Source organism: Pseudorca crassidens, chromosome 2 (assembly GCF_039906515.1).
Source record: "Pseudorca crassidens isolate mPseCra1 chromosome 2, mPseCra1.hap1, whole genome shotgun sequence".
Lineage (NCBI taxonomy): Eukaryota > Metazoa > Chordata > Mammalia > Artiodactyla > Delphinidae > Pseudorca > Pseudorca crassidens.
The window spans coordinates 32110546-32137801 of NC_090297.1; the positions used below are offsets into that span (position 1 = coordinate 32110546).

Consider the following 27256-nt stretch of genomic DNA (forward strand, 5'->3'; position numbering starts at 1 on the left):
GTTCCAATTTAGTCCACACTGCAGCCGGTGATCTTTCTAAAATGAAAATATGGCTTCATGCAGCCCCAAACTCTTTAGCACCACCTCTAATGAAAGCCTGCCTTGAGATCTCTCCCCAATCCTCCTCCACCCATGCTTGTCCTCCATGTTTCCACAATACCCTGTATTTACCTCTATCACAGAACTTCTTGTACATGTGAAGTATTTTGATCTCCCCAACTAGACTACAAGTTCTGAGGGAAGACTGTATTTTATCTCTAGTCTCAGCACCTGGTACAGTGTCTAATACATGGAATATACTAAATTAGTACTCTGTGCCAGAGGTACAGAGTGCCAGATCTTATGCTAAGAGTTTCACACCCTATGAAATTATGTTGCCTCATTTCACCAGTGAGGAGATAGAAACGTAGACACATTAGGTAACCTGCCTGAAGTCACATAGCTAGTTAGTGGCAGTGACAAACTTTGAATCCATGTCTTCTAACTTCACAATCAGTGTTCTTTTCCCACTATGTTGCTAATCTCTGCTCTGTACAGATCAGCTTTGTGACTTTGGAAAGTCAGTTTTCATTTCTGGAACCTCAAGTTCCTCATACCTAACATCCCTTCTAGTTCTAATAGCCCAAGCTTCAGGAAAAGTTTTGGCATAGGAGGATAAAAGGAAAACTTTTTTTTTTTTTAAAGATGTTGACACTAGCCAGAAAGTTGATTTTCCTTTTTGATTAAAGGAATTTGAATTTGGTTATTCAACTGAAGAGTTGTTGAAGAGCAGAGAAAAAGTCAGTCTCTTGTCTAACTTTCCTTTAATAAAAGGATACCTTTTTAAAAAATTTACACTTCACTACATTGGAAACAATGGATTAGCTGCAGGAACATCATGGCAGGCAACTACTCCTTTTAGCTTTGTTTAGCAGAGATTCAACTGCAGACATGTTGAATAAACAGCCAGATTAAGATGCCCAGGAAGCAGGAGAACCAGTACCTTGACCTGTTCAGTCAGTCTGGTAAAAGGAGTGGTTTGGAATTTATAGTGCCAATCATGACTTTTATTTTCTTATGGCTATCTCTCTTCAAAGGAAAAGGGATTAGAATCACATAAAGCTATGCTTATCAAATTAAGAAGTGCACACAGGGCTTCCCTGGTGGCACAGTGGTCCACCTGCCAATGCGGACACAGGGGATACAGGTTCGATCCCTGGTCCAGGAAGATCCCACATGCCACGGAGCAACTAAGCCCATGCACCACAACTACTGAGCCTGCGCTCTAGAGCCCGTGAGCCACAACTACTGAGCCCGCGTGCCACAACTACTGAAGCCCGCGCGCCTAGAGCCCGTGCTCTGCAACAAAGAGAAGCCACCGCAATGAGAAGCCTGCATACTGCAACGAACAGTAGCCCCTGCTCGCCGCAACTAGAGAAAGCCCACGCATGGCAACAAAGAGCCAACGCAGCCAAAAATAAAATAAAATAAAATAAATAAATAAGAAAAAAGAAGTGCACACAGCGAGTTCCCTGGTGGCCTAGTGGTTAGGATTCTGGGCTTTCACTGAAGTGACCTGGGTTCAATTCCTGCTCAAGGAACTGAGATCCCACAAGCCTCACAGCACAGCCAAAAAAAAAGTGCATACATAATGTTTGTGATGTATTCTTCCAGAGCATCAGTTACTTGGTGGCAACAAGAATTTGAAACATTTGTACGTCTGAATAAATACAGACAGATAAGAACAGAGAATGCAAAATGAGCACATACTTGTAAGTTAAAATGAGAAACTTTGCAATGCGGAGTCTATGCTGTGGCTGCTTAGAAGTCCACCTGCAGGGGACTTCTCTGGTGGTCCAGAGGGAAAGAATCCACCTTCCAATGCAGGGGACAGAGGTTCACTCCTTGGTTAGGGAACTAACATCCCACATACCGCGGGCAAACTAAGCCCACGCACCACAACTACAGGGCCCAAGCGCCCTGGAGCCTGTGCGCCACAACTAGAGAGAGAAAACCCGCAAGCCACTACTAGAGAGAAGCCCGAGCACTGCCAACGAAGAGACCGCGTGCTGCAACGAAAAGATCCCGCGTGCCACAACTAAGACCCGACGCAACCAAAAATAAATATAAAATTTAAAAAAAGAAAAAGCAAAACGTTAAAAAAAAAAGTCCACCTGCAAACACTGATGAAGCATGGATGTTAGGAAATTCAGAGATAACGTATCCAGTCTTATCATCTAAATTTTATGTTGAGAATACTGAGGCTCAGAGAGCTCCCCTGGCCATATAGTTGATGGTAGTGGAGGCAGGACTAAAGCCTAGATGCTCTGCCTATAACCCAAGCTGTTTCTGCTGCCTCTTATCAGTAGAAGTTTTATCGTCATTTGACTCTGGTCTGTTCGCTTGCTTGAAGTAATGAATTCCTACTGAGGTGGAATTAAATTCAAGAAGCTGAGGAGAATACAGCTACCATACTCTTGAGAACCTTGAAGGGGTTCAGTGTAAGTGTGACAGAAAGCTAGAAATATGCACACAGACGATGCCATGTGACTATAATGCTGAGACAGAAACAAAAGGGCTACTTTGAGAAAAAAACAAAGTTAATGATAAAGTTTCTATTTTGTGGCCATCTTTACAGCCTCAAGATTGGCCCACTTTTGATGGTTTGAGTGATATTTTCTCTTAGGATAGCTATGATAGAGTATAACAGCTGAGATGCTCCATTATTTGGAGGTATATGTCTAAGTTAGGGAGAGGAGTATAGCATAATAGAACCAGAAAATCCAGGTTCAAATCTGGCTCTACAGCCCAGTTAGCCTTCATCTGTCAGGTTATTTAAGTATCTAATTTTCCTTTGCCTCAAGTTTGCCTCTGTAAAATGGGGATAATAACAGCATCTCTACTCCTCACTGGGTCATTCTGAGGATTAGAGTTAATACATGTAAAATGTTTGGAACTGTGCCAGGCAGATGGTAAGCAGTACACAAATGCTTGATATTACCTATATTTAATTGCTGGTGGTTAAAAAACATTTTCCTTGGCTCTTTGAGATAAGTTCCCTGACTAGGGTTCGAAAGGAGAGAAACAAAAAATACCAGAGCTGAAAGGAGCTTTAGACACTGAGACAGACAGACACTGTATGGCCCACAAAGCCTAAAATATTTACTATCTGGACTTCAATGAGTCTGCCGATCCCTGATCTAATCCAATCAGTTTCCCCTCCCTAACATATCCAAAGAGGAAATTAAAGCCCAGAGAGGAGGGGCTTCCCTGGTGGCGCAGCGGTTGAGAATCCGTCTGCCAACGCAGGGGACACGGGTTCGAGCCCTCATCTGGGAAGATCCCACATGCCACGGAGCAACTAAGCCCATGCGCCACAACTACTGAGCCTGTGCTCTAGAGCCTGTGAGCCACAACTACTGATCCCATGTGCCACAACTACATAAGCCCATGCACCTACAGCCCGTGCTTCACAACGTGAGAAGCCACTACAATGAGAAGCCTGCACACTGCAACGAAGAGTAGCCCTCGCTCTCCACAACTTAGAGAAAGCCCGTGCGCAGCAACGAACACCCAACACAGCCAAAAAAAAAAAAAAAAAAAAGCCCAGAGAGGGGTAGTAACTTTCCAAAGTTATATATACAGTGAGTTAGTAGCAAAGCTGGGACTAAAACCCAGTTTTCCCAGTAAATAAAACTGCCTACCAGGCTAAATAAGTGGGCTAAATGAAAACCTTAAAGACTGACTATAAATTAGGAGAGAATACTGGCACCTGAAGAGTTAGGCAAATCACCTAATCCGAATCAACAGGTATTTATTGAATACTATAAGCCTAGGCATCAGTATTTTTTTAATGCTCTCTAGGTGATTCCAATGTGCAGCTGAAGGTAAAAACCATTGTTACAAGTATCGTACTAGGCAGAAAGACGTTAAAAAAACAAACAAACAAACAAAAACAGAGAGAGAGAGAGCTAGGAAACTGGGTAGCTAACCAAAGGTATCCAGACCTAAGTAAGCCTGGACAATGCAGGATCCCATGCTTCATCTGCATCTACCTGCACAAATGTGTAGGAGACTCCAAGGGGAGAGCAACATGCACACTGAAGGCAAGGAGGCCCAGGACATATCTTCATTCATACTAGAGAATCAACAACACCTTTTATTCACATCTGTAAATTCCAACAGTTCAATGGATTCTAAACTTCAGATGTCAACTCTTTCTAAAAGAATACTAAAACTAACTTGTACTCCTAAAAAGTGTATAAGAATATACAAATTAAAAACCTTTTTTTTTTTTTTGGAAGAACCTAGGGGCAGGACAGGAACAAAGATGCATATGTAGAGAATGGACTTGAGGACATGGGGAGGGGAAAGGGTAAGCTGGCACAAAGTGAGAGAGTGGCATGGACATATATACACTACCAAATGTAAAACAGATAGCTAGTGGGAAGCAGCCACATAGCACACGGATATCAGCTCGGTTCTTTGTGTCCACCTAGAGGGGTGGGATAGGGAGGGTGGGAGGGAGACGCAAGAGGGAGGAGATATGGGGATATATGTATATGTATATGTATAGCTGATTCACTTTGTTATACAGCAGAAACTAACACACCACTGTAAAGCAATTATACTCCAATAAAGATGTTAAAAAAATAAAAACCTTAATATGGCAAAAAAAATTCATAAAAGTCAAAAGACAAATGACCAACTGAAAAAATATTTCCAACTCATGAGACTGGACAAAGGGTTAAAACTCATAATACACAAAATGCTCTTACAAATTGATAAACACAAAAATGAAAAACATTATACAGAAGTAGGCATAATAGGTATTGAACAGGAAATTCAAAAAAGAAAAACACAAACGGCCAATGCACCCTTAAAGAGACAATTTACCTCAGAAATGAAATTTAAATAAAATCCATTTCTTGTCTACCAGACTGACAACAATGAAAAGATTGATAACACACAGAATTGCAAGGGTACAGGGAAATAGACATACTACCGGTACAAACTTTTTTGAAAGCAGTCTGGCAATATGTATCAAAATGTAATGTGTGCAGCTCAAACAAAAAGAGAAGGGACCCAATTTAAACAAAACAAACAAAGGACCTGAATAGACATTTCTCCAAAGAAGATACATAAACAGCCAACAAACACATGAAAAGATGCCCATTAGTCACTAGGGAAATGTAAATCCAAACCACAATGAGATACCACTTTCACACCCACTAGGATAGCTATAACTTTTTTTTTTTAAGGTAAATAAGTGTTGGAGAAGATGTGGAGAAACTGGTGTCCTCATACATTGATGGTGGGAATGTAAAATGATGTAGCCATTGTGTAAACCAGTTTGGCAATTTCTCAAAAAGTTAAACACAGAATTACCATATGATGCAGCAATTCCACTCCTAGGTATATACCCAAAATAATTTAAAACACATACTCAAATACATTACACATATGTCCATAGCAGCACTATTCACAACAGCCTAAAGGTGCTAATGTCCATCAACAGATGGACAAACTGTGATCAATACATACAATGGAATATTATTCAAGCATGGAATGAAGCACCAATACACGCTACAACCAATGTAAGTGAAAGAAGACAGCCATAAAAGGTCACATATTGTATGATCCCATTTCTATGAAATATCCAGAACAGGTAAAATCTATAGAAACTAAAAGCAGACTTGTGGCTGTCAGGGCCTGGGGAGGAGGGGAAACTCAAAATAGTGGCTTAATGAGTACAGGGTTTTCTTTTGTGGTGATGGAAACGTTTTGGAACTAGATAGAGGTAGTAGTTGTTCTACAACACTGTGAATGTACTAAGTGCCAATGAATCGTTCTTTTCTAGTTTTTCTTTTGGCTACACCGCACAGCATTTGGGATCTTAGTTCCCCGACCAGGGATCGAACCTGTGCCCCCTGTCCAGGGAAGTCCCTGAATTCTTCATTTTAAAATGGTTAATGTTATGTGAATTTAACCTCAATAAGAAAAATAATATAAAGTAAGCATATACTCTTGGGACTTCCCTGGCAGTCCAGTAGTTAAGACTTTGCCTTCCAGTGCAGGGGGTGCGGGTTTGATCCCTGGTCAGGGAGCTAAGATCCCACATGCCTCAAGGCCAGAAAACCAAAACATAAAACAGAAGCTATATTGTAACAAATTCAATAAACACTTTAAAAATGGTCCACATCAAACAAACAAAAAAATCTTTTAAAAAAAAGTATATACTCTAATAAAGCTCTTAGAAAACTGGAAGAATAAGAAAGTAACATGTACATCCTCTCATCCAGCAATCCCATTCCAGAAATTTACCCTGAAGAGAGAATCACACAAATGCAGAGATGTTTGTGCAAAGATGTTCATCTCAGCATCATTTATTAAAGCAAAAAGAAAAAACAAAAAACCCCAAAAAACTAAACCTACTAAATGTCCTTCAGCAGAAACCTGGTTAAGTAAATTATGATACACCTATAAAATGGAATACTACACAGAGATTAAAAACAATAATGTAGAAAGTCGGACAGCTTACACTATCAAATTTCAAGACTTATTATAAAGCTACAGTAACTAAAGACAATGCAATATTGACAAAAGAACAGACACACAGATCAATGCAACATATGAGAGGCACCAGAAGTAGACCCACACAAATACAGTCAACTGGTCTTTGACAAAGGTGCAAAGGCAGTTCAACGGAGAAAGGACAGTCTTTCAAAATCAGAGCTGGTACAACTGGACATTCATACGTATCTCACACATTTTACGAAAATTCACTCAAAACAGATCACAGGCCTAAATGTAAAATGAAAAGCTATAAAACTCATATATAGGGCTTCCCTGGTGGCGCAGTGGTTGAGGGTCCACCTGCTGATGCAGGGGACATGGGTTCGTGCCCCAGTCCGGGAAGATCCCACATGCCGCGGAGCGGCTGGGCCCGTGAGCCATGGCCACTGAGCCTGCACGTCTGGAGCCTGTGCTCCGCAACGGGAGAGGCCACAACAGTGAGAGGCCCGCGTACCGCAAAAAAAAAAAAAAAAAGACACTGTGAAGAGAATGAAAAAATAAGATACAGATTAGAAGAAAATATTTGCAAATAACATGTCTATATAAAGGATTTGTATACAGAATATATGAAAAAAAAACTCTTAAAATTCAACAATAAGACAGCCCCCCCCAAAAAAGATCTGACAGACACTTCACCAAAGATATACAGATAGTAAATAAGCATGTGAAAAGATGCTCAACACCATTAACCTTTAGGGGAATGCAAATTAACCACCATAGATACCAGTACACACCTATTAGAACTGCTAAAATTAAAAACAACAATACCAGGGCTTCCCCGGTGGCGCAGTGGTTGTGGGTCCGCCTGCTGATGCAGGGGACACGGGTTCGTGCCCTGGTCCGGGAAGATCCCACATGCCGCGGAGCGGCTGGGCCCGTGAGCCATGGCCGCTGAGCCTGCGCGTCCAGAGCCTGTGCTCCGCAACGGGAGAGGCCGCAACAGTGAGAGGCCCGCGTACCGCAAAAAACAAACAAACAAACGAAAAAAAACCAAATGCTGGAAAGAATACAAAGAAACAGAAATTCTCATTCACTGCTGGTAGGAATGCAAAATGGTACAGTCATTTTGGTAAATAGTTTAGTAGTTTCCTATAAAGTTAAACCAGTCCTGTAAAGTTAAACCACTAGCTATGTTTATAATAGCTTTCTTTACAACTACTAAAAACTTGACACTCAGATGGCCTTTCACAGGTCAATGAACATATTACGTACAATGGAATAATACTCGACAACAAAGAGAAATGGACTCATGCAACAACACTGAAGAATTTAAATGTATTTTGCTAAGTGAAAAAAGTCAGACCCCAAAAGCTGCATGTTGAGTGACTAAATGTATGTGACCTTCTGGAAAAGGCAAAACTATAGGGACAGAAAACAGATCAGTGGTTGCCAAAAACTGGTGTAGGTAGAGGAGTTGACTACAAAGAGGCCACATAAGGCAATTTTTAGAGTGATGGAAGTGTTCAGTATGGTACTGTGATGGTGCATATCTGACTCTCTCCATTTGTAAAAACCCACAGAACTGTGCACAACAATGAATGCACTCTACTGTATGCAAATTAAAAAAAATAATAGCCAGAATGTCTGAAGAACCAGGACAGAACGCAGACTGCAATAACTGAATCTAATTATATTACAAATGTATGACATAACCTCACTGGAGGGGGGGTGGGGAGGAGCTGACCTAAGTAACTTTGTAAAACAATGTTATGACTAGATACTATATGGCTAAAATGAACAAAAAGAACTGAACACAAACATCATACTGTAGTTGGTAAATTTGTTCTCACAGTATTAACTACTTAAACTACTTTACAGGTTGTACAAATAAAATATTTGTAGACAAGGAGAGCCAGTTTCCTTACTCTGAGAAAGAAGTCACAAATAAGCAAGAAGGGAAGATTAATATAAACCCTGTAGTGGAGCAGAGTCAGAGATATCAGTATAAATTCATGTTTATTTTAATATACATACAGATAGATACAGAAATATAGATATTTGTGTATACATGAATTAGTATATATACATATGTTTCCTAGCAACAAGCACATTTAGCACCCAGCTCTTGGTATCTAAATACCATTCACCAAAAAAAGGAGCCAGGGGGACTTCCCTGGTGGCACAGTGGTTAAGAATCCGCCTGCCAATGCAGGGGACACAGGTTCAAGCCCTGGTCCTGGAAGATCCCACATGCCGCGGAGCAACTAAGCCCGTGCGCCACAACTACTGAGCCTGCGCTCTGGAGCCCGCGATCCACAACTACTGAAGCCCGTGTGACACAACTACTGAAGCCTGTGTGCTTAGGGCCTGTGCTCCGTAACAAGAGAAGCCACCGCAACGAGAAGCCCGTGCATTGCAATGAAGAGTAGCGCCCGCTCGCCGCAACTAGAGAAAGCCCGCACGCAGCAACAAAGATCAAACACAGCCAAAAATAAATAAGTAAATTTAAAAAATAAAAATAAAAAGGAACCAGGGCTCCTTGGAGAAATGGATGATTCTAGGACTGGAGCAGGACAAATGTAAGTTGAAAGCATCTTGTAATGCCAGAAAGGAAGTGCTAAACAAACAAATATGGGGCATGCCAAAGGACACAAGAGTCAACATGAAAGAGCACCCAATAACCAAGTTGAAATAATTTGAACAATAAAATAAATAACTTAGTACTGGATTATAACCCAAGAAATAAAATAAATATCCCTACTGATGTAAGTAAATAGGAGAGAGAGGACAAATCTCTGCAAAAGAATTTCAATAAAAGTAGGAGGACTTCCCTGGTGGCGCAGTGCTTAAGAATCCACCTGCCAATGCAAGGGACACAGGTTTGATCCCTGGTCCGGGAAGATCCCACATGCCATGGAGCAACTAAGCCCATGCGCCACAACTACTGAGCCTGTACTCTAGAGGACGTGAACCACAACTACTGAGCCCTCGTGCCGCAACTACTGAAGCCCGTGAGCCTAGTGTCTGTGCTCTGCAACAAGAGAAGCCACCGTAATGAGAAGCCTGCACACTGCAACGAAGAGTAGCCCCCACTCACCGCAACTAGAGAAAAGCCCGCGTGCAGCAATGAAGACCCAATGCAGGGACTTCCCTGGTGGCGCAGTGGTTAAGAATCTGCCTGCCAATGCAGGGGACACAGGTTCGAGCCCTGGTCCGGGAAGATCCCACATGCTGCGGAGCAACTAAGCCTGTGTGCCACAACTACTGAGCCTGCATTCTAGAGCCCGCAAGCCACAACTACTGAGCCCGCGTGCTACAACTACTGAAGCCCTCACACCTAGAGCCCATGCTCTGCAACAAGAGAAGCCACCTCAATAAGAAGCCCACGCACCGCAACGAAGAGTAGCCCCCCGCTCGCCACAACTAAAGAAAGCCCGCGTGCAGCAATGAAGACCCAACACAGCCAAAAATAAAAAGATAATAAATAAATTTATTTTTTAAAAAAGACCCAACACAGCCAAATAAATAAATAAAGACCCCCAAACATACACATAATTTAAAATAAAACAGAAGTAGGAGGAATGAAGGAAATTACCACAATAATTATAGCAGGAAAGATTCATTGGTAAATGTTAAAATTAGGAGGTGAAACTTTAAGGAAAAACAAGATATCTGCATTGCCTCAAGCAACTCCCCTAAAATATTAATTACTGCGGTGCTTTTAACATATGCCCACAAATTCTTTGATAGTCCTCCCTTCAGGATGTGGAGCTTAAATCCCCTCCCGTTCAATGTGGGATGGACTTAGCAACTCATTTCCAACAAAGAGAGTATAGAAAGGAAAAATAGGGATTTCCCCAGCGGTCCAGTGGTTAAGACTCCGAGCTTCCACTGCATGGGGCGCAGGTTCAATCCCTGGTCAGGGAACTAAGATCCCACATGTCACACGATACAGCCAAAAATAAATAAATAAATTTTAAAAAATGAAAAGAAAAAGATTTAACTTTACAGTAGAGGAAGCTGGCAGACACAACCTAAACCAAATGATCAAGGTTAACGTCACTAGTTGATGTTAAATCATGCTGACATTATACCCTGATACGATGCAATGAGAAAGGTACTTCACCTCTGTGGTATGCCTTCTCAAAATTCATAATCATGTGAAACCATCAGACAAACCCAAACTGAGAGACAATCCACAAAACAGCTGACCAGTACACTTCAAAAAGTAGCAAAATCATGAAAGACAAGGAAAGACCAAGAAATCTGTCACAGATTGGAGACAAGCAGACATGAGGACTAAATGTAATATGGTATCCTACATTGGATCCTGAAACAGAAAAGGGACATCAGTAGAAAAACTGGTAAAATCCAAATGAAGTCTCCAGTTTAGTTAACAGTATTGTGCCTGTGTCAATCTCTTGGTGTTGATAAATGTGCCATGATGATATGTTAATTTTAGAAGAAGCTGGGTGAAGAATATACAAGAACTCTCTGTACTATCTTTGAAACTCTTGTGTAAATCTTATAATTACTTCAAAATTTAAAAACTAACAGTAATGTAGAACAGGGTTTCTCAACCTCAGTACAATATATTGATATTTTGGGCCAGATAATTCTCTGTTGGGAGGAGCTGTTTTATGCATAGTAGGATGTTCTGCAGCATTCCTGGCCTCTACCCACTAGACGCCAGGAACCCACCTTTCCATTTGTTACAACCAAAAACGTCTCCAGAGATTGCCAAGTGTCCCCCGGCGGGGGGGGGGGGGGGGGGGGGGCCGGGCAAAATTACCCCAGATAGAGACCGAGATGAGGGTTCAAGAAAGTAATTTTTGGTAGGGGTGAGATAATAATAGGGCCTACCTAATAAGGTTGCGGTGAGGATATTAAATGAGACAATATATGGCAAACTTCTAGAACACTGTCTGACATATATTTTATTATTGTTATTATTTTCAGTATTATTATTATTCATGGTACAGTGGTAAGAGCTTGAACTCTGGCTGACACAATGAGGAAGGAGCAGCGGTAAAGTTCCAGCTCAGAAATAGGGCCCCAAAGGTAAGCAAAGAGACAAACAGGACCCTGGTCTGATTCAAATTTATCTAAAGAATTCAACAAACTATACAGGAAACCACAACCAGTTCAGTTAAGCCATACTAGAGTATATGCAGAGCACATAGGTGAATTCCTATATACCCAAATAACTTAACACCCCTCAAACATACATTCCTTCTTGAAGTGGAGCTGTTTCAACACCCTGCCCCAGGCACTGAAACATCAGGGCAGCACCTCATCCTCACAAATCTGAAACTGCAAGTCCCATTTGTGCTCTCCTGTGGTTTCCCATTTAGCCAGTAGTCACTTCTCTTTCCTTACATAACATGGGAGGTTTGACTCTAAAGTTCTTCCCACAGCTGCAAAAAAACTGAATATATATGTACAACCCACCCAAGCTTAATACTGTAGCCAAAGGAAAACCAAATTCACTCACAACGGATCTGAACACAGGGACCTAGAAATTAATATATATATTTTTAGATGAGTCAAAACTTTTGAGATTTCCTCTGGCCTACTCTCAAGCTCAGTCCTGTAAAACACTGCCTCTGTGAGTTGTGGAAAGTAGCCTCTGGATAGCCCTCATTTCTCCTAGTTAACAGATTTTTCTAGCTTTCATTTTCATGTCCTAGTAAGCCACTGTGATCCACTATCCCATCTCTACTTTCATATCTCTCCCCCATGCAACCCAGATCTCCCTTGAGCACTAGCAAACAGTCCTTTGGTAAAAAAACACTGCTCCTAAATTATGTTCCAAAGCAGACAAAGAATGCAGAACTCCACATTTATTAGGTGACACATAGCTTGCTTACTAGTCAGACTGCCAAAAATAATTTGCTTCCCCTCTTGTAGGTTTAGGCAAACACAAGGGAACTGTGCTCCTATGTATGACTACTGCTTCTCCACAGGACTTGAAGAACTAAGGCATTAGAGATACTTCCTCTCTATAAACCCAAATAGAACACTGTTTATTTTCTCCTGGCATATAGTTGGTAGTCTGTATTTCCAGGCAGCCATTGTACATCTTTTGGCAAGTGCCTTCAAATTTCTCAGTACAATGTTTCATCCAGTCACTGAAGGCAATGCATTGTACCTTAAATTTACATGCCAAGAAAAAGACTCAGACTGAAAAGAAGACCTTCAGTATCATCTTCCTGCAATATATCAGACACTACACATGAGTTAGAAGACCCAGATCCAATTCCCAGGTGTGCAAGTGTCTTGCAGTGTGATCTCTAGTCTGCTCTTTAATCTTTCTGCACCTCAGTTTTTCCATCCTGGAAAACAGGGATTATATTACCTGTCCCTCCTTGAATTTAGACTCTTACTGCTAGCTGAGAATATTTATGCTTCTACAACTTGTGAAACTGGGGTTTGGAAAACTCAGAAAATTAAGCACAAAATGTTTCTCACTTTTGTCAGACCTACCATGAAAAATCCACAGTTGAGCCCAGCAGAAGTCCCTAAGCAAGTAATCCCTCAGAAAATTAGTTCTGACTTCCCACTCAACAGACCACTGACACAAGAATGAGAAGTGAGGGGCCAGGCAGGACGTCAGGTGCTACATGGCTAAAAAAGCAAGTCATTGTCTATTATGTTCCCTGACAGTATTATCACCCTAGACACACTACCCTTAACACTCCATTGTGGTTTTATCTCAAAGAAGCTACCTCAATACTTAGAGCACTTACTTCTTCAATGTTTACGAAAAACAAGCACTTTCCCTGGATGGGAAGTGCCCTGCTGGAATTGCCTTGGGATGACCCTACAGTTAAGGTAGGACAAAGGGATGACAAAAGGAGTATGAGGTGCAAGAGAATTTAAGATTTAAGGCAGTGTTTTACAATCCTTTCTGAGTCACTGGTACAATTTTGAAATACAAAACTCTGGGCAGCATTCCAAAAGAGATTATTAAAATTCAAATACTGGTTTTTAGAAAGATCAATTTGGAAACTTGAAAAACCTTTCTAATTATCCACTTTCCATTAGGTCCCCCTTTAGTCTGCGTGGCTGTCACAACAAGGAAGTTTACTGCTCGGTCTAGGCTCTCCACAAGGCCTAGTTTCCCTCTGTTCCACTAAACACTGCCTTTGGTATCTTCGAATTATTGACATTAAATTATATCTCCGCTGCAGTAAGTTTCAGCCCCCTAGCAATGCATCACATGGCCAACACTCAGCTCAACACTCAACTTGAGAGATATCACTATGAATTCACACTAAGATCCACAATACAAATCCTAAAATACATTTTATACCCTGTTCAAAATGTAGCACACTCCTGTGAAGGATCAGTGTCATACAAGTTAAGAAATACTCTCTAATAATTGAATCCCACAGCTCCTGCCTCATTTAAAGGGATAACTTTGTGTATAGATAAGGCAGGCACTGAGCGTGGAAAGTAGAGACCTATGTCCAACTCCAGGTCTGCTACTTACTATAAGACCTTGTAACTGTTTCCTTAACTGTGAAGTGATAATAATGTCTACCTTACAAGGTTATTGTGAGGATAAACAAGCATATGTAAGCATTTTAGAAACAGTGCTATTCAAATTTAATTCTGCCTGTGGATTTAACTAAAGCTGAAAAAGTTCTTTTAAGAAGCTGGTTAGGGACTTCCCTGGTGGCGCAGTGGTTAAGACTGCCTGCCAATGCAGGGGACATGTGTTCAAGCCCTGGTCCGGGAAGATCCCACATGCCGCGGGGCAACTAAGCCCGAGCACCGCAACTACTGAAGTCCGTACGCCTAGAGCCCGTGCTCCGCAACAAAGAGTAGCCACCGCTCTCTGCAACTAGAGAAAGCCTGTGTGCAGCAACAAAGACCCAACACAGCCAAAAATAAATAAATTAATTAATTAAAAAAAAAAAAGCTGGTTAACTCCAACATTAAGAATGTCATTTGTTCACATGCTTACAAAAATTTTCTGCAATCTCAAGTCACTGAAAAGCATTATCTCCTTCCATTGGCTAAAAAGCAAGCAGAGTAGCACTACCCTACGAGGGGCATGGTAAGCAAGGGGAGAAATGAAGAACTGCGTATACCCACAGTGAATGGGGCAGAGATACGTTATTTCATTATTTGAACTGAAAAGTAAACATTAAAGGTCAAAGTTTTCCAACGGGTCTGAGAGGAATATATCCACGTTATGAATATTAAACACAACCTATTGCCAGTTCAGAAAGCTCAATTATCTTCAAAGTGTTTTTCACACATTAATTAATCCTCACAGCATCCCAAGGATGAAAGAAATTTAATTTTCATATTCTAGTTATTTATAACAACAGGAAGAATCTAAATGGATCGTGATGTGCCATTTTGATAAGACAGGTCAACAAATGTTTCATCAAATGTTAAGGATCTACCATATCATCAGCACTATATAAGGCACAAAGTGTCTAACTGATGTGGCCTATTTCACATCGAGCAAGACCTCTAGCAAGCTCAACCTTATGGTACACAGCTATGCGTAAAGAAACATTTCTGAATAGCGGATAACAGCAATTACAGAGCTATAACCAATCCTTATTGCCAGAAGCTGCTAATTTACTTAAAAACATTTGTAAAATTAAGATGTTTTATTGAGAACGCTTTCCTGACAAGGACTATGTGTGGTACATGAGGAAGAGGCAGAAACAGGGAGCAACAGTGTGCTGTGTTGTTTTAAATAGGATTGTCAGAGGCCTCAATAAGATGACATCTAAGTAAAGACCTGAACAAAGAGAGGAAGCAAGCCACATGCTTATGTAGGGGAAAACATTCCACCAGGCAGAGGGAACCTCTGAGTGTAAGAGTCCTAACACGGGATCATACCTGCTGCATTCTTCACACACCCACTAGACTTTCCCCATGGATGTCCTGCTGCAACCTCCACTGTGCCCCGCGAGATCTTCCTGACTTCCAGGCTCACCATACTCTCCCAGGCACACAAACCGGAAACACACTGTGTGCACTGCTCTCTTCTTTCCACAATCAGTGACCAACTCATACTGTAACATGATACTACCTTCAAAATGTTACATCTTTCTCTTCCATTCATTCCCACTAACATACCAGCCCCAAATTACAAAACATTAAGACTGCAATGGACCTTAGATATTATCAGTGAAACGCCATCTTACCGAAGCCCGTATACCCAAGTCTCGGAAGTATCGAGCCAAAGATCTATAATTACTACATTCTTGGACTTTTTTTTTGGTATGCCCCTCCCACCCACCCCCAAATTCAATTCATCAGCATACTGCTCACAAATGAATGCTTCTTACACACTGTCTTCATCATGTTACTCATCCCCCATTCCACAATATCTACAATACCTGTTAAATAGTCTCCTTTCACTGTCCTACATGCACACTAAGTTCATTTCACCTTCTAAATCTTCATTCACAGTCCTTCCTTTGATACAATGCCTTTTCTTCTTTATCTATCTAAAACTCACCTATCCTTCAAGTCCCTTTTCACAGAGCTTTCCATGACTGTATCAGCTTTCACTGATTTCTCTCCTCAGAAATTCTATGGTTCATCATAAGATCTAACACGGTAGTCTCCCTCCTCCCCCTTCCCATCCCCACCCCTTGCAAAGCATCATCAATAACTCACTTCAAACACGTATTAACTTGCTTTGTTTCATGTTTATCTGGACTAAAACTCCTTGAAGACAGGATTGCAGTTTTGTCTCTCCAAAAGGGCCTTGCAGAAAATAGCACCTAATCATATTTTTAGCACTTACTGTGTGCCTGATATTGTATTAAGTGCTTTACATATTTAATCTCGTTTAACCATCACAATAATATCATGTTATTGATATTATTCTTCCTCTTTTACAGAAGAAACAAAGACATGAAGAGGTCAGGCTGAGGTTGCATATCTTAGAAAAGGCAAGGCTGGGATTTGAGCTAAAGTCCGCCTCTCAGAGCCAGCACAAAGCAGAGGTTGTGAACAAAGGTTTGTTGAATTATCCTAATCATCTGATGTGTGTTGATGGCCGTGTCATCCCCCATGAATTAATGAGGGTGGAAACCATGCCCAGAGTTTACGGGGTACAGTGGGGAGAAGGCCTGCCCCTTCCTGCTGAATACCCATCAGGCGCTAGGTTCAGCTCCGGGCGTTTCACCGAGCATCTCGTTTACACTGTGAAAACTCTTAACTTGTAATTCCTCCATCGGAGATGTACCCCAAATGTCACCCATCCTCAATCGGAGCACAAATGTTCCCAGGTGTGATGTGTACACACTCCTTCTGGGCCTCCCTGCGGCTCAAGGAAGAGGGCAAAGCCTGCTGATTCCCATCAGCCGCTAAGTTAAAAATCTCAGCATCATAAAGCATTTGCCAAGTGCCTGGACTTTTTCAGGACAGGCCACCCTGCTCTTCTTTCTAACACTCATGTTCTCACTTATTAAGCACCAGAGCCCTGTGAAGTAGGCGGCATTTTCTCCACTTCTCAGATAAATAACGTCCCCCCAAACCGACGCTGTTTAGGTCACGTGGCCGATGGCAGATGAGGGAAGAGAATCCAGGTTTCCTGACTATCCACCCTGCTTCATTCCCTCAGCAGACACTCGTAGATGGTAAATGATTTATCCTAGTGTCGCTGGGAACTCTAAATAGCAAAAGCTCTGGAGTAATTTTCCTTCAAAAGGTATATAATGGACACCTATAGGTCAACCTTATATGTTCAAATACCATCTCCACGTATTCCCTTAGTGACACAGAGATAGTCGTTTCACCTCCCTAGGTGAATTCCCTCATCGGTAAATGGAGATAATAACAGTACCTACACCAAACAGTAATATCCTGAGAAGTAAATGAAATGATGGCAGTGAAACAGCTGGCACGATGTCCGGCATATAGTGGGCGCCTAGGAATTATGGGTGCCCTTTCCCGGCCCCCTCCGCCCCATAAGCCTCGGGGTTCACCCACTACCATTAAGCGACAGGGTATCCACTCAGCCAGAGGCCCACGCACGGCCTCCGGTTTACCAGGCTGGGGACAGCCGCACTGTCATACCTGCATGGAGTCAGCGCTGACGATCTCGCCACCGAGCCGCTGGCCTAGCTGTAACGCCAGCGTGGATTTGCCGGTGCCCGTGGCCCCGAGAATTACTACAAGAGGCAGTGTCCGTTTTAGGCCCCGGAGCCCAGGGCCCGCAGACACAGCTCGTGCAGCCGCCACCGCCGCCATCTTAAAGAAGTCTACGCTTGCGCAGGAGCAGCTGTCCCCATGGCAACCGTCAGTGCGCCTGCGCGGACCTCGGGCTCTGAAGGGAGGGTGCGGAGGGAGGAAGGAGGTGAGGGACCCAGGTCCCCATGCTCAGAAGCTCCTGCTGTGACTGCCGTCAACTAGCTGCTGATGTGAGAACCTCAACTACCTCCTCTCTTAAATGGGGCATGGCAGTCGTATCTAAAATAGATCTATCCGTATTATTCTCTCTTTCACGGCACCCAGTTCTTTTTCTTCATAGAGCTAATTACAATATGAAACTATATATTGACCTCTTGTCCATTGTCTGACTTTCTCTCCAGACTGTTAGTTCTATAAAGGCAAGGAACAGATTCTGCCTAGGTCACTACTGTATCTCCAGTACAGTACCTGATACCGAACAGACACCCAATAATTGTCGGTAGAGGGGAGAATGGCTTTCATATCTAGTGCTACAGCCAGTGAGCTCAGAGGTGTGGTGTTCTCCAGGATCAGATCTACCCAGTTCTCAGGCAAGGGCGGCTGCTCTAATGTTTTCATCCAACAACTCAAACTGAGACACAATCATAAGGCAGAACAAGATTTTTCATCTATTTGGCGAAAGGATGCAAGAGATGGGGTGAGAACAGATAAAAAAACAAGCAATAAACAACCCACAACATACAAAGAGAAAAAATAAGGAAGGCAGAAAGGATAAAACAGTAGCAACCCAGATTAAAGTGGGGGTGGGAAAAACTAGGTCCAGAGAGGACCAAAATTCTGGGGACTACACAACCTTTAAGAAAGGGCTATGGGAGATTTCCCTGGCGGTCCAGTGCTTAAGACTCCGCGCTTCTACTGCAGGGGGCACGGGTTGGATCCCTGGTTGGGGAACTAAGATCCTGCATGTGGTGTGTGGCCAAAAAAAAAAAGAAAAGAAAAAAAAAGAACTTTGGAACCAGATGAACATGGGTTCAAATCCCCACTCTGCCACTTTCAGCTGAGTGACTTCACACAATTCGCTTAGCCTCAGTTTTCTCATCCTTAAGTACCTCTCAGGACTGCCATAAGGAGAAAATGAAGTAATGCCTGAAAGGTGCCTGCTACAATGCCCTGGCACATAATCACCACCATTTGTTAAACATTTTGTATTATAATAGTAACACCCCATCTGCCTTACTAAAGAGGTTAGAGCAGCAGCCTAAGGGCAGAGGAATTTTCAGTAATGTGTGAAAGTGCCTAAATACCTATTCTACTAACCCTTTGTTAGCCAGTTTAAGAGTCTTAATTGCTTTCTGCCTGAGATTACTACCTGGCTCTGCCTAGCTCACAGGTCATATCACCCTTGGGTCAGAGGAATCACCCCTGGACGGTTAGAGAATATGATAGGCCTGCCCTGAATGACTGCCAATAAATACATTTCTCAATCACTTGGATCACCGCTGGCATAATGGCCATTCTTGCAGACCCAGTCTAAACCTTGTAGTCACATGTATCCCAGGGTCCTTGTACCTCCTTTTCTCAATCCAGCCTGCTTTGATCAAAAGCCTTGTTCTCTCCAATTTGTGGTACCCGCCTGGGGCTGGTTTTAAAATCAAGATGTGTGGCCACATATTGGCAGACACTCTCACATGATGGTTGTTAACTGTAGAGCCTTTGCCTGCAGATTTTCCGAGGGTACGGTTACCTTGACAACAAGCAGAAAGAAGGCAGGCCGGAGAAATGATGCAAATAAAGCAAAAGAGAGGCTAATTTCATGATGACAATCTGACCATGACAGAGGAGACTCACTCACAGATGGGAAAGTACTGTCCAAGTCATGACCAGGTGACTGTTACGAGAGAGAGAAAGAGAGAGAGAAGGGGCGGGGGGTGGTGGTGGAATTTACCACTGAGAGACCAGAAGAGGGAGAGGCTGGTTACCAAGGCAACTGGGGAGCAAGGAATGAAAAAATGGGGCTTCACCACAGCCGCAGAAAATTGCTTCTAGCCAAGCAACACAGGACTGTTGCTATAGAAACAAAGAGAACAGGGATCCTGTAGACCATGGGGAGAATTATCACTGAAATACTGAGCAGGAAAGACTCCTAAATCAGAATGGAGCCTGTGGTCCAAAACAAATGAGGAGAAGTGAGAAAAAAAACATCATACCATTTCCATTCATTGTAATTCTGCCAGCCCCACCAAAGGAGAATGGGAACATATTTTTTTAATACCTTTAGGCTATTTTATTTGTACCTCTGTCTCCCTAATGATCTTCTGAACTCTAAATTATACTAAGAATAGTTCCTGAAAGATAATCTGTAACTTGAAATCCTAATTAGAGAGATTAAGTTCAAGGGAAAATTGGGAAATTGAAGTCTATGATCAAGAGTTAATAAGTATTTATAAAAAACAACATAAAACTCTCTAATGGGCAGCTTTGCAGGGTAATAAGGAGACAAAAGGCGGCAAAAGGGAGTCAGAAAAGCTATTTGTGGTCATGCCCAGGTATTAGCCCTGACCCCTCTCTGCCTTGTATGAGGCCAGATGGGAAATAACTTATTCTGAAAGATAGCTCAACAGGAAAGGGAGTCTCTCACTCAAAGTGTATGTGTATATCTAGAGGTGAGGATGCAGAAGCCCATCTCAACACACTCCACTGCTTACAGATTATTTGGGGTTAAAAAAAAATCTAGTTTACAAGGCAAAAATGCTGGGATACGTTCAGTCTGGAAGAGGATGTCTAAAATGCAGGAATGAGGTACTAGGGAGACTCAAATTACTTGGAGGGTAATAATTCTTGCCTGCCCTTCTGAAAGTCCACAGTCAGCCACCTAATTGTTACCGCTGGTGTGGGTGTGCTGTACCCTAGGGCAGATGGGTAGTCAGGTTGTCAGGCAACCTCTAGGTTGCCTCACATTCTTTAGGAAATTGAGAGCAGTACATGGGGTGGAATGGGCATGGGAACATGGCAGAAAAGGAGAAAGGGAGAAGTGCAGAAAGTTAGAGGGGAAATCTAGGTGATGACCCAATTAAAAAAATTTTTACAAAAAGAAAGAAATATAGGGAGAAGGTAAAGGTGAAGCCATTAAGAGTGGAAGGATCATTCAAAATGGAACATCCAGGAAGTTTGAACTTTTTGGAATTCTACAGGATGCTGCGACATGGAAAGGAGGAGGTATATGCCATGGAAGGCCTGAAGCATCTTCTCCCAAGAGAAGAAAGTTGGGTCAAAGATAAACACTAGCTCTTTGGTACAATCCAAAGTGCTGAGAATTCCCTGGCAGTCCAGTGGTTGGGACTCTGTGCTTCCACTGCTGGGGTCCCAGGTTCAATCCCTCATCAGGGAACTAAGATACTGCAAGCCGCACAGCCAAAAAAAAATTATTTTTAAATTACAAATTAAGGGCTTCCCTGGCGGCGCAGTGGTTGAGAGTCCGCCTGCTGATGCAGGGGACATGGGTTTGTGCCCCGGTCCGGGAGGATCCCACATGCCGCGGGAGCGGCTGGGCCCGTGAGCCATGGCCGCTGAGTCTGCGTGTCTGGAGCCTGTGCTCCGCAACGGGAAAGGCCACAGCAGTGAGAGGCCCGCGTACCGCAAAAAAAAAAAAAAAAAAAAAAAAATCACAAATTAAAACAAAAAAGCAAAACGCCTTTGCAGCCTGACCCCCATCCTAATTAGAGACCCCAAATAAAAAATGTTTCATGCAGGAATATTTCATGATGAACATGGTGCCTGTATTTGTTTCCTAGGACTACCATAACAAATTACCACAAACTGGGTGGCTTAGAAAACAGAAATGTATTCTCTCACAGTTCTGGAGTCTAGAAGCCCAAAATCAGTACATTGGTAGGGCCACACTCCCATGCTTCCCCTCTAGGGGAGAATCCTTCCCTGCCTCTTCTAGCTTCTGGTGGTTGCTGGGAATCCTTGACATTCCTTGGTTTGTGGCAGGATGACTCCAATCCTGCCTATCTCACATGGCCATCTTCTCTGTTGTACGTGTGTCTCTGTCCGAGAATTTCCCTCTCTCTCTCTTTTTTTTTAAATAAATTTATTTGTTTGTTTCTTTAATTTTTGGCTGTGTTGGGTCTTCGTTGCTGCATGCGGGCTTTCTCTAGTTGCAGCGAGCGGGGGCTACTCTTTGTTGCAGTGCGCAGGCTTCTCATTGCGGTGGCTTCTCTTGTTGCGAAGCATGGGCTCTAGGCACGCAGGCTTCAGTAGTTGTGGCACGTGGGCTCAGTAGTTGTGGTGCACGGGCTTAGTTGCTCTGCGGCATGTGGGATCTTCCCAGGCCAGGGCTCAAACCCGTGTTCCTTGCACTGGCAGGTGGATTCTTAACCACTGCACCACCAGGGAAGCCCGAGAATTTCCCTCTCTTAAGGACACCAGTCACTGGATTAGAGCCCACCCTAATCCAGTATGACCTCATCTTAACTTGATTATATCTGCAAAGACCGTATTTCCAAATAAGGTCACATTCACAGTTTCTGGATAGTCATGAATTTAGTGGGGGACAATATACAACCCAGTACAGTGCCTGTGAGTAATCACAACACCTTCTATTGGTCTGGTGAATGGCTGTTTCCATTACTGTTGCCATTGGTGATTGGCCAATTCAAATCTAGGAGCATCGGAATGGCTCAAAACAAGTGAGGGGAAGAAGAGAGTAGAGCTCACCATAAACCATGGAGTTACCACGGTTTCTGTAACTCCTAAAGTTGAGTTATAGTTTGCTCCAGAGCACACCAGAATGTTCTCAAAGAGAGCTCACTTCCTGCCTTCTCAGATCTCCAAGACAGCCTACACACGCACAGGGATCCCCGAAGGCTGCAAAATCAGAGTGGGGAGGTGCAAAAGGGGAAAAGATGCAGAGCCATCAGAGGTCCTTTCCGGTTCTAATCTCATGGCTCCTTCAATCCCTCTCCTCTACTTCTCTGGCCCTTTCTCTTTCTTGTGGCTTTGGCACTGTGGGCCTTCATCATCTTCATATATTGATGAGTCTCAAATCTGTGTCTTCATTTCAACCCCCTTTCTAAAGCTTTAATGTCACATTTCCAACTTCCTGTTGGGTGCTCTATTTTGAATGACCCCATTACCTCAATCTCATTGTGTCCCAAACCACAATCAGTTTCTTTTCCTGACTTCCCTATTTCAAAGAATCACAGAGGATGTTTGTGGCAAAAAGATCCTCTTAGAAATCCAGTGCAACCCCTCTTGTTTTGTAAAAATGAGACTACCTGGCCTGCAAATCAGACCAGATTCCTCCCCCTTCCCCAGATTCCACACAACCTTCCCAATCCTCTCTTCCGCATAGCTATTCCCTTAGTTTAGAACACCTTCTTCCTCTTCACCTAGCCAAATACTCCTGGAACTCGTATTTCCAGTTAAAGTCACAGTATCTCCAACAAGAACTTTCTTGACGACTCCAAAGTGCTCTCTTTCCCTTCTGAGGCTTGCAGCCCTTGTCTGAGTCGCTTTACTTTGTGATCATGTTTGCACACTCATAAACTTCCATAAGGAACCATCACTTCATATATCATTGCTCTTACTATGTGGGCACTATTCTAAGCACTTTATTTTATTTTAATTAATTAATTTATTTACCTATATTTGGCTGCGTTGGGTCTTTGTTGCTGTGCGTGGGCTTTCTCTAGTTGCAGCAAGCGGGGGCTACTCTTCCTTACGGTGCGCGGGCTTCTCATTGTGGTGGCTTCTCTTGTTGTGGAGCATGGGCTCTAGGTGCACAGGCTTCAGTAATTGTGGCTTGAGAGCTCTGGAGCGCAGGCTCAGTAGTTGTAGCGCATGGGCTTTGTTGCTCCACAGCATGTGGGATCTTCCCAGACCAGGGATCAAACCTGTGTCCCCTGCATTGGCAGGTGGATTCTTAACCACTGCGCCACCAGGGAAGTCCTAAGCACTTTCAATATAGTAACTTATTTAATCTTTGCCACAGTCCTATGAGGTAGATGTTAATATTATATCCATTTTAGAGAAGAAGGAAACTTCTAGGACTCAAGGGTGTTGAGTGATATTCCCAAACATCACATAGGTAGTAACCCCAAGTCCCTGTTCTTAACCATTTTACTATGCCATCTATACCACCTTCTGTAAATACTTTTGTATCTCCACAGGACATGGCTCCAACCCCTTGTTCCAGTGTTTTTCTAAGTGTGACCTCAGGAAATCCACCTCCCTACTTGCTTGTCAGTAATGTAGATTCCTGGTCCTGACCTACTACATCAGGGTCTTGGGGATGCATAGATTCTTAAGGTCCGCTCAGGTTCGAAGATCATTGCCTTAACCAAAATAGGCCTTAGAGGATTTAAAGACTGAATGGAGTCATTGACTCCAGCGCAGTTTGAAGACACTGCAGTGCCCAGTGAGGACAAATGGAGGGCCCTCATGTGCAACAGCATCACAGACTCACAGCTCCTGCCTGCCATGGGTCATGAGATGCTGTGGACCAGTCAGAGGCTCAGGTCTTTGCCCTCCTTTCTCCTCTGTTCATCTCAGTCTCCCAAAATCCTGTCTACTCCTGCCCTGATGATTTATTGCCTCTTGAGACATTAATATGTCCATTTCAGATTACTTTAAGCACTCCTTCCGGGAAGATTTCTTATTTTACCAATCCCTTCTATCACCTTCCAAATATGACTGATCTGTGTGGCTTGTTAGATGGTTTAAATAATACTAATCATTTACTGAGCACTTAATATTGTTCACAACAACCCAAAGAAGCAGGTACTATGATTTATACCTGTTTTACAGATGTGGAAACTGGGACTGGGAGATGTTAATAATTTGTCCGAGCTCACAAAGCTGGAAAATACAGAGGCTGATTTGGAATGGAGCTCTGTTGGGTGTGGGAGGCTTCCCACAAGTTTAGAGGCAATCCAATACTTACTTCCTGGGCACCGACTGGACCCTGGCACTGAGTCTTATTGTTTAATAACTCACCTGATTAGAGACTTGAAGAACATATTTAGATTTGCTCACCAAAAGAATGGTAATCTTAATACAGTTGATCCCTTTGGCAACAGTTCTAAATAAAGACATTAAGAAGAGCTGTCCACTGGGCTTAAAGTAGAAATGCCCACACCCCAACGGAACCTTAGCTGACACATTTACAGACCTCCCCTTTACCTTCCCCAGTCACCCAGTCATCAGTCACCTCCCAATTGGTTATCTTATCCTTAGAATCCTCTTTCACACTCCCTATCACCTTCCAGATCAACAAAGCCATCCCCATCATCCCCTGCTCCTTCTAATGTGCATATTCTGAAATATCCTGACCCCAGGGGGCACTTAAGACAAATTCGACACTTTTGAGATAGTTCCACCCGTCTCAGTTCCCCAGGATAGCTGCCAATAGGGGCAGGAGTTAAGCACTTGGTTTAGCCTTTGATTGTCTAACAGAGAGGATGGCCTTTCTTTTCCACTCCACGTGTGGCTTCTCAGCTGTCCTTTATTGTCTACGTCCACAACCCCGAGTTGTGTACTTAGTCCCTTAGGTGTACTATTCAGGGGAAAACCTAATTTGTAGAAATTGTTCTCCGAAATCCAGGAATAATCTCATGGCTATTTTCAGACAAAGATAGAGGTAGGAGCCCGCAGAAGTGAGCTAGGAAGGAGCTTAAAATACTTCACATACCAGAAACACCCTCCCTTCCCCCCAGGAGATGGCTTTATTCCCACTCCTTTCTCAACAGTCAGACTCAAAGGAGCTGAAGCTTAGAGGCAGACAGTTGGTACTAGCTGCCTGGGCTCAGACAAATGACTTAAATGTCTCTGAGCTTCAGTTTGCTCACCTGTGAAACGGGGCTGACACCACCCTGATCTCCAGGTTATTGTGAGAATTAAGGTATGTAAAACAACATCAGCATCAGCGTTAGGGCCTGTACCTAGGAGTCCCTAAGACTTTATTGAGGACTCATGAATTCTTTTAAGGTCTAGTAAAGCGAGAGAAGCCCTACAAACTAGTGTCTTGACAAGTGGAAGGATGAATGCACTGGGAACAGAGTGACTATAACTAAAAGAGGGAAATGGAGTTTTTTTAAAAAAAATATTTATTATTTATTTTTGGCCGCGCTGGGTCTTCATTGCTGCACGCGGGCTTCTCTAGTTGCGGCGAGCGGGGGCTACTCTTCGTTGCGGTGCACGGGCTTCTCATTGCGGTGGCTTCTCTTGTTGCAGAGCACGGGCTCTAGATGCGTGGGCTTCAGTAGTTGTGGCTCGTGGGCTCAGTAGCTGTGGCTCGTGGGCTCTAGAGCGCAGACTGTGTAGTGGCATACGGGCTTAGTTGCTCCGCGGCATGTGGGATCTTCCCGGACTAGGACTCGAACCCGTGTCTCCTGCATTGGCAGGCAGATTCTTAACCACTGCGCCACCAGGGAAGTCCTGGGAATGGAGTTTTAAGAAAAGAATCCCAGTAATCCAAGTCTGTTTTTATCAAACAGCTATTTATGCCCTGGGTTTGGGGACATAGGGGCAGTGAGGGTGGAGTGGAAAGTTCACCTGACAGGAGACTGGGTTTGGGATTAGGATTCTGTTCTGGGACCTTGAGCAAGAAACCTGTCTGGGGGAATTCCCTGGTGGTCCGGTGGTTAGGACTCTGTGCTTCCACTGCAAGGGGTGTGGGTTCAATCCTTGGTCGGGCAACTAAGATCCCGAAAGCCCGCACAGTGCAGCCAAAAAAAAAAACCTGTCTGGGCTCCAGTACCAAGCGGCAGACATCGCTTATTTACCAGGTTGTGATGAGGGTCACTTTGTAAATGTGAGGAATTTACATCAATAGTAGCTTTTGGACTCAACTCAGGCTTCGCAGGAGTGCAGGTGGGCAATACCGACCCAGGTCTCAGCTGTAAAGCAGGATTACATGAGACAAAGTGGCCTTCTCCCACCATGATGCTCGTGCCTCTCTGAACAGCAACTGTTTTCCTTTCACAGTCCCAGAAGGCGCCTCTCTGGGGCAAGACGAATCTACCCAGCCCACAAAGGCAGCAGAGTGGCTGGTCATGGAACATTTGCTCCACTTCATCCCAATAAGTGGCAGGCACAGTGGCCCCAAGGAGAGACAATTCCAGCAAGCAGTTAAGTGATGAAATTCCCTACTTCCTCCACACACCCCATGCTACCAAAACAAGCTGATCATTATTATGCAGTGGTTCACACCTCTGGCTCTGCAGAGAGGCAGAGCTGGTTTCAAATCCCTTGAACTCATTTACTTACTAGCTGTGTAATACTGGACAGTTATGTTTCACTCTTAGAACCTCAGTTCCCTCTTCTGTAGGCCTTGGCCTGTGGTTGGTGTGGTATAATGTGTAGGAAGGAGCAAGGTGCTTAGACACAGGCAGTGCTCCATCAGGAATGGCTATTAATAAATTCTCCCCTCTTGCATTTACGGCAAGTTTCTGAGAACTATGGGAGGTAAAGGGAGCCTTCATTTTCCTTTATTAATCAAGGGAGAAAGAAAAAAAAATCACATCACATCACCAATTCTCATAGAATTTTTAATAATCTTTTTTTTTTTTTTTTTGCTGTATGC

At 43.2% G+C, this 27256-nt stretch overlaps 2 protein-coding genes across 4 annotated transcripts in view; one reads left to right on the forward strand and one right to left on the reverse strand.

Annotated features, from left to right (window-relative positions):
- TRIT1 (tRNA isopentenyltransferase 1) overlaps positions 1–17734 on the reverse strand; it is a 43528-nt gene extending 25794 nt beyond the window's left edge. For both annotated transcript variants that reach the window (XM_067725622.1, XM_067725623.1), the window contains exon 1: positions 17557–17734. In XM_067725622.1, the coding sequence (XP_067581723.1) occupies positions 17557–17730 (174 nt within the window). In that variant the 5' untranslated portion in view covers positions 17731–17734. The remainder of the gene's footprint in view (positions 1–17556) is intronic.
- Positions 1–27256, forward strand: part of CAP1 (cyclase associated actin cytoskeleton regulatory protein 1) — a 359457-nt gene that overhangs the window by 196871 nt on the left and 135330 nt on the right. The window lies entirely within an intron of this gene.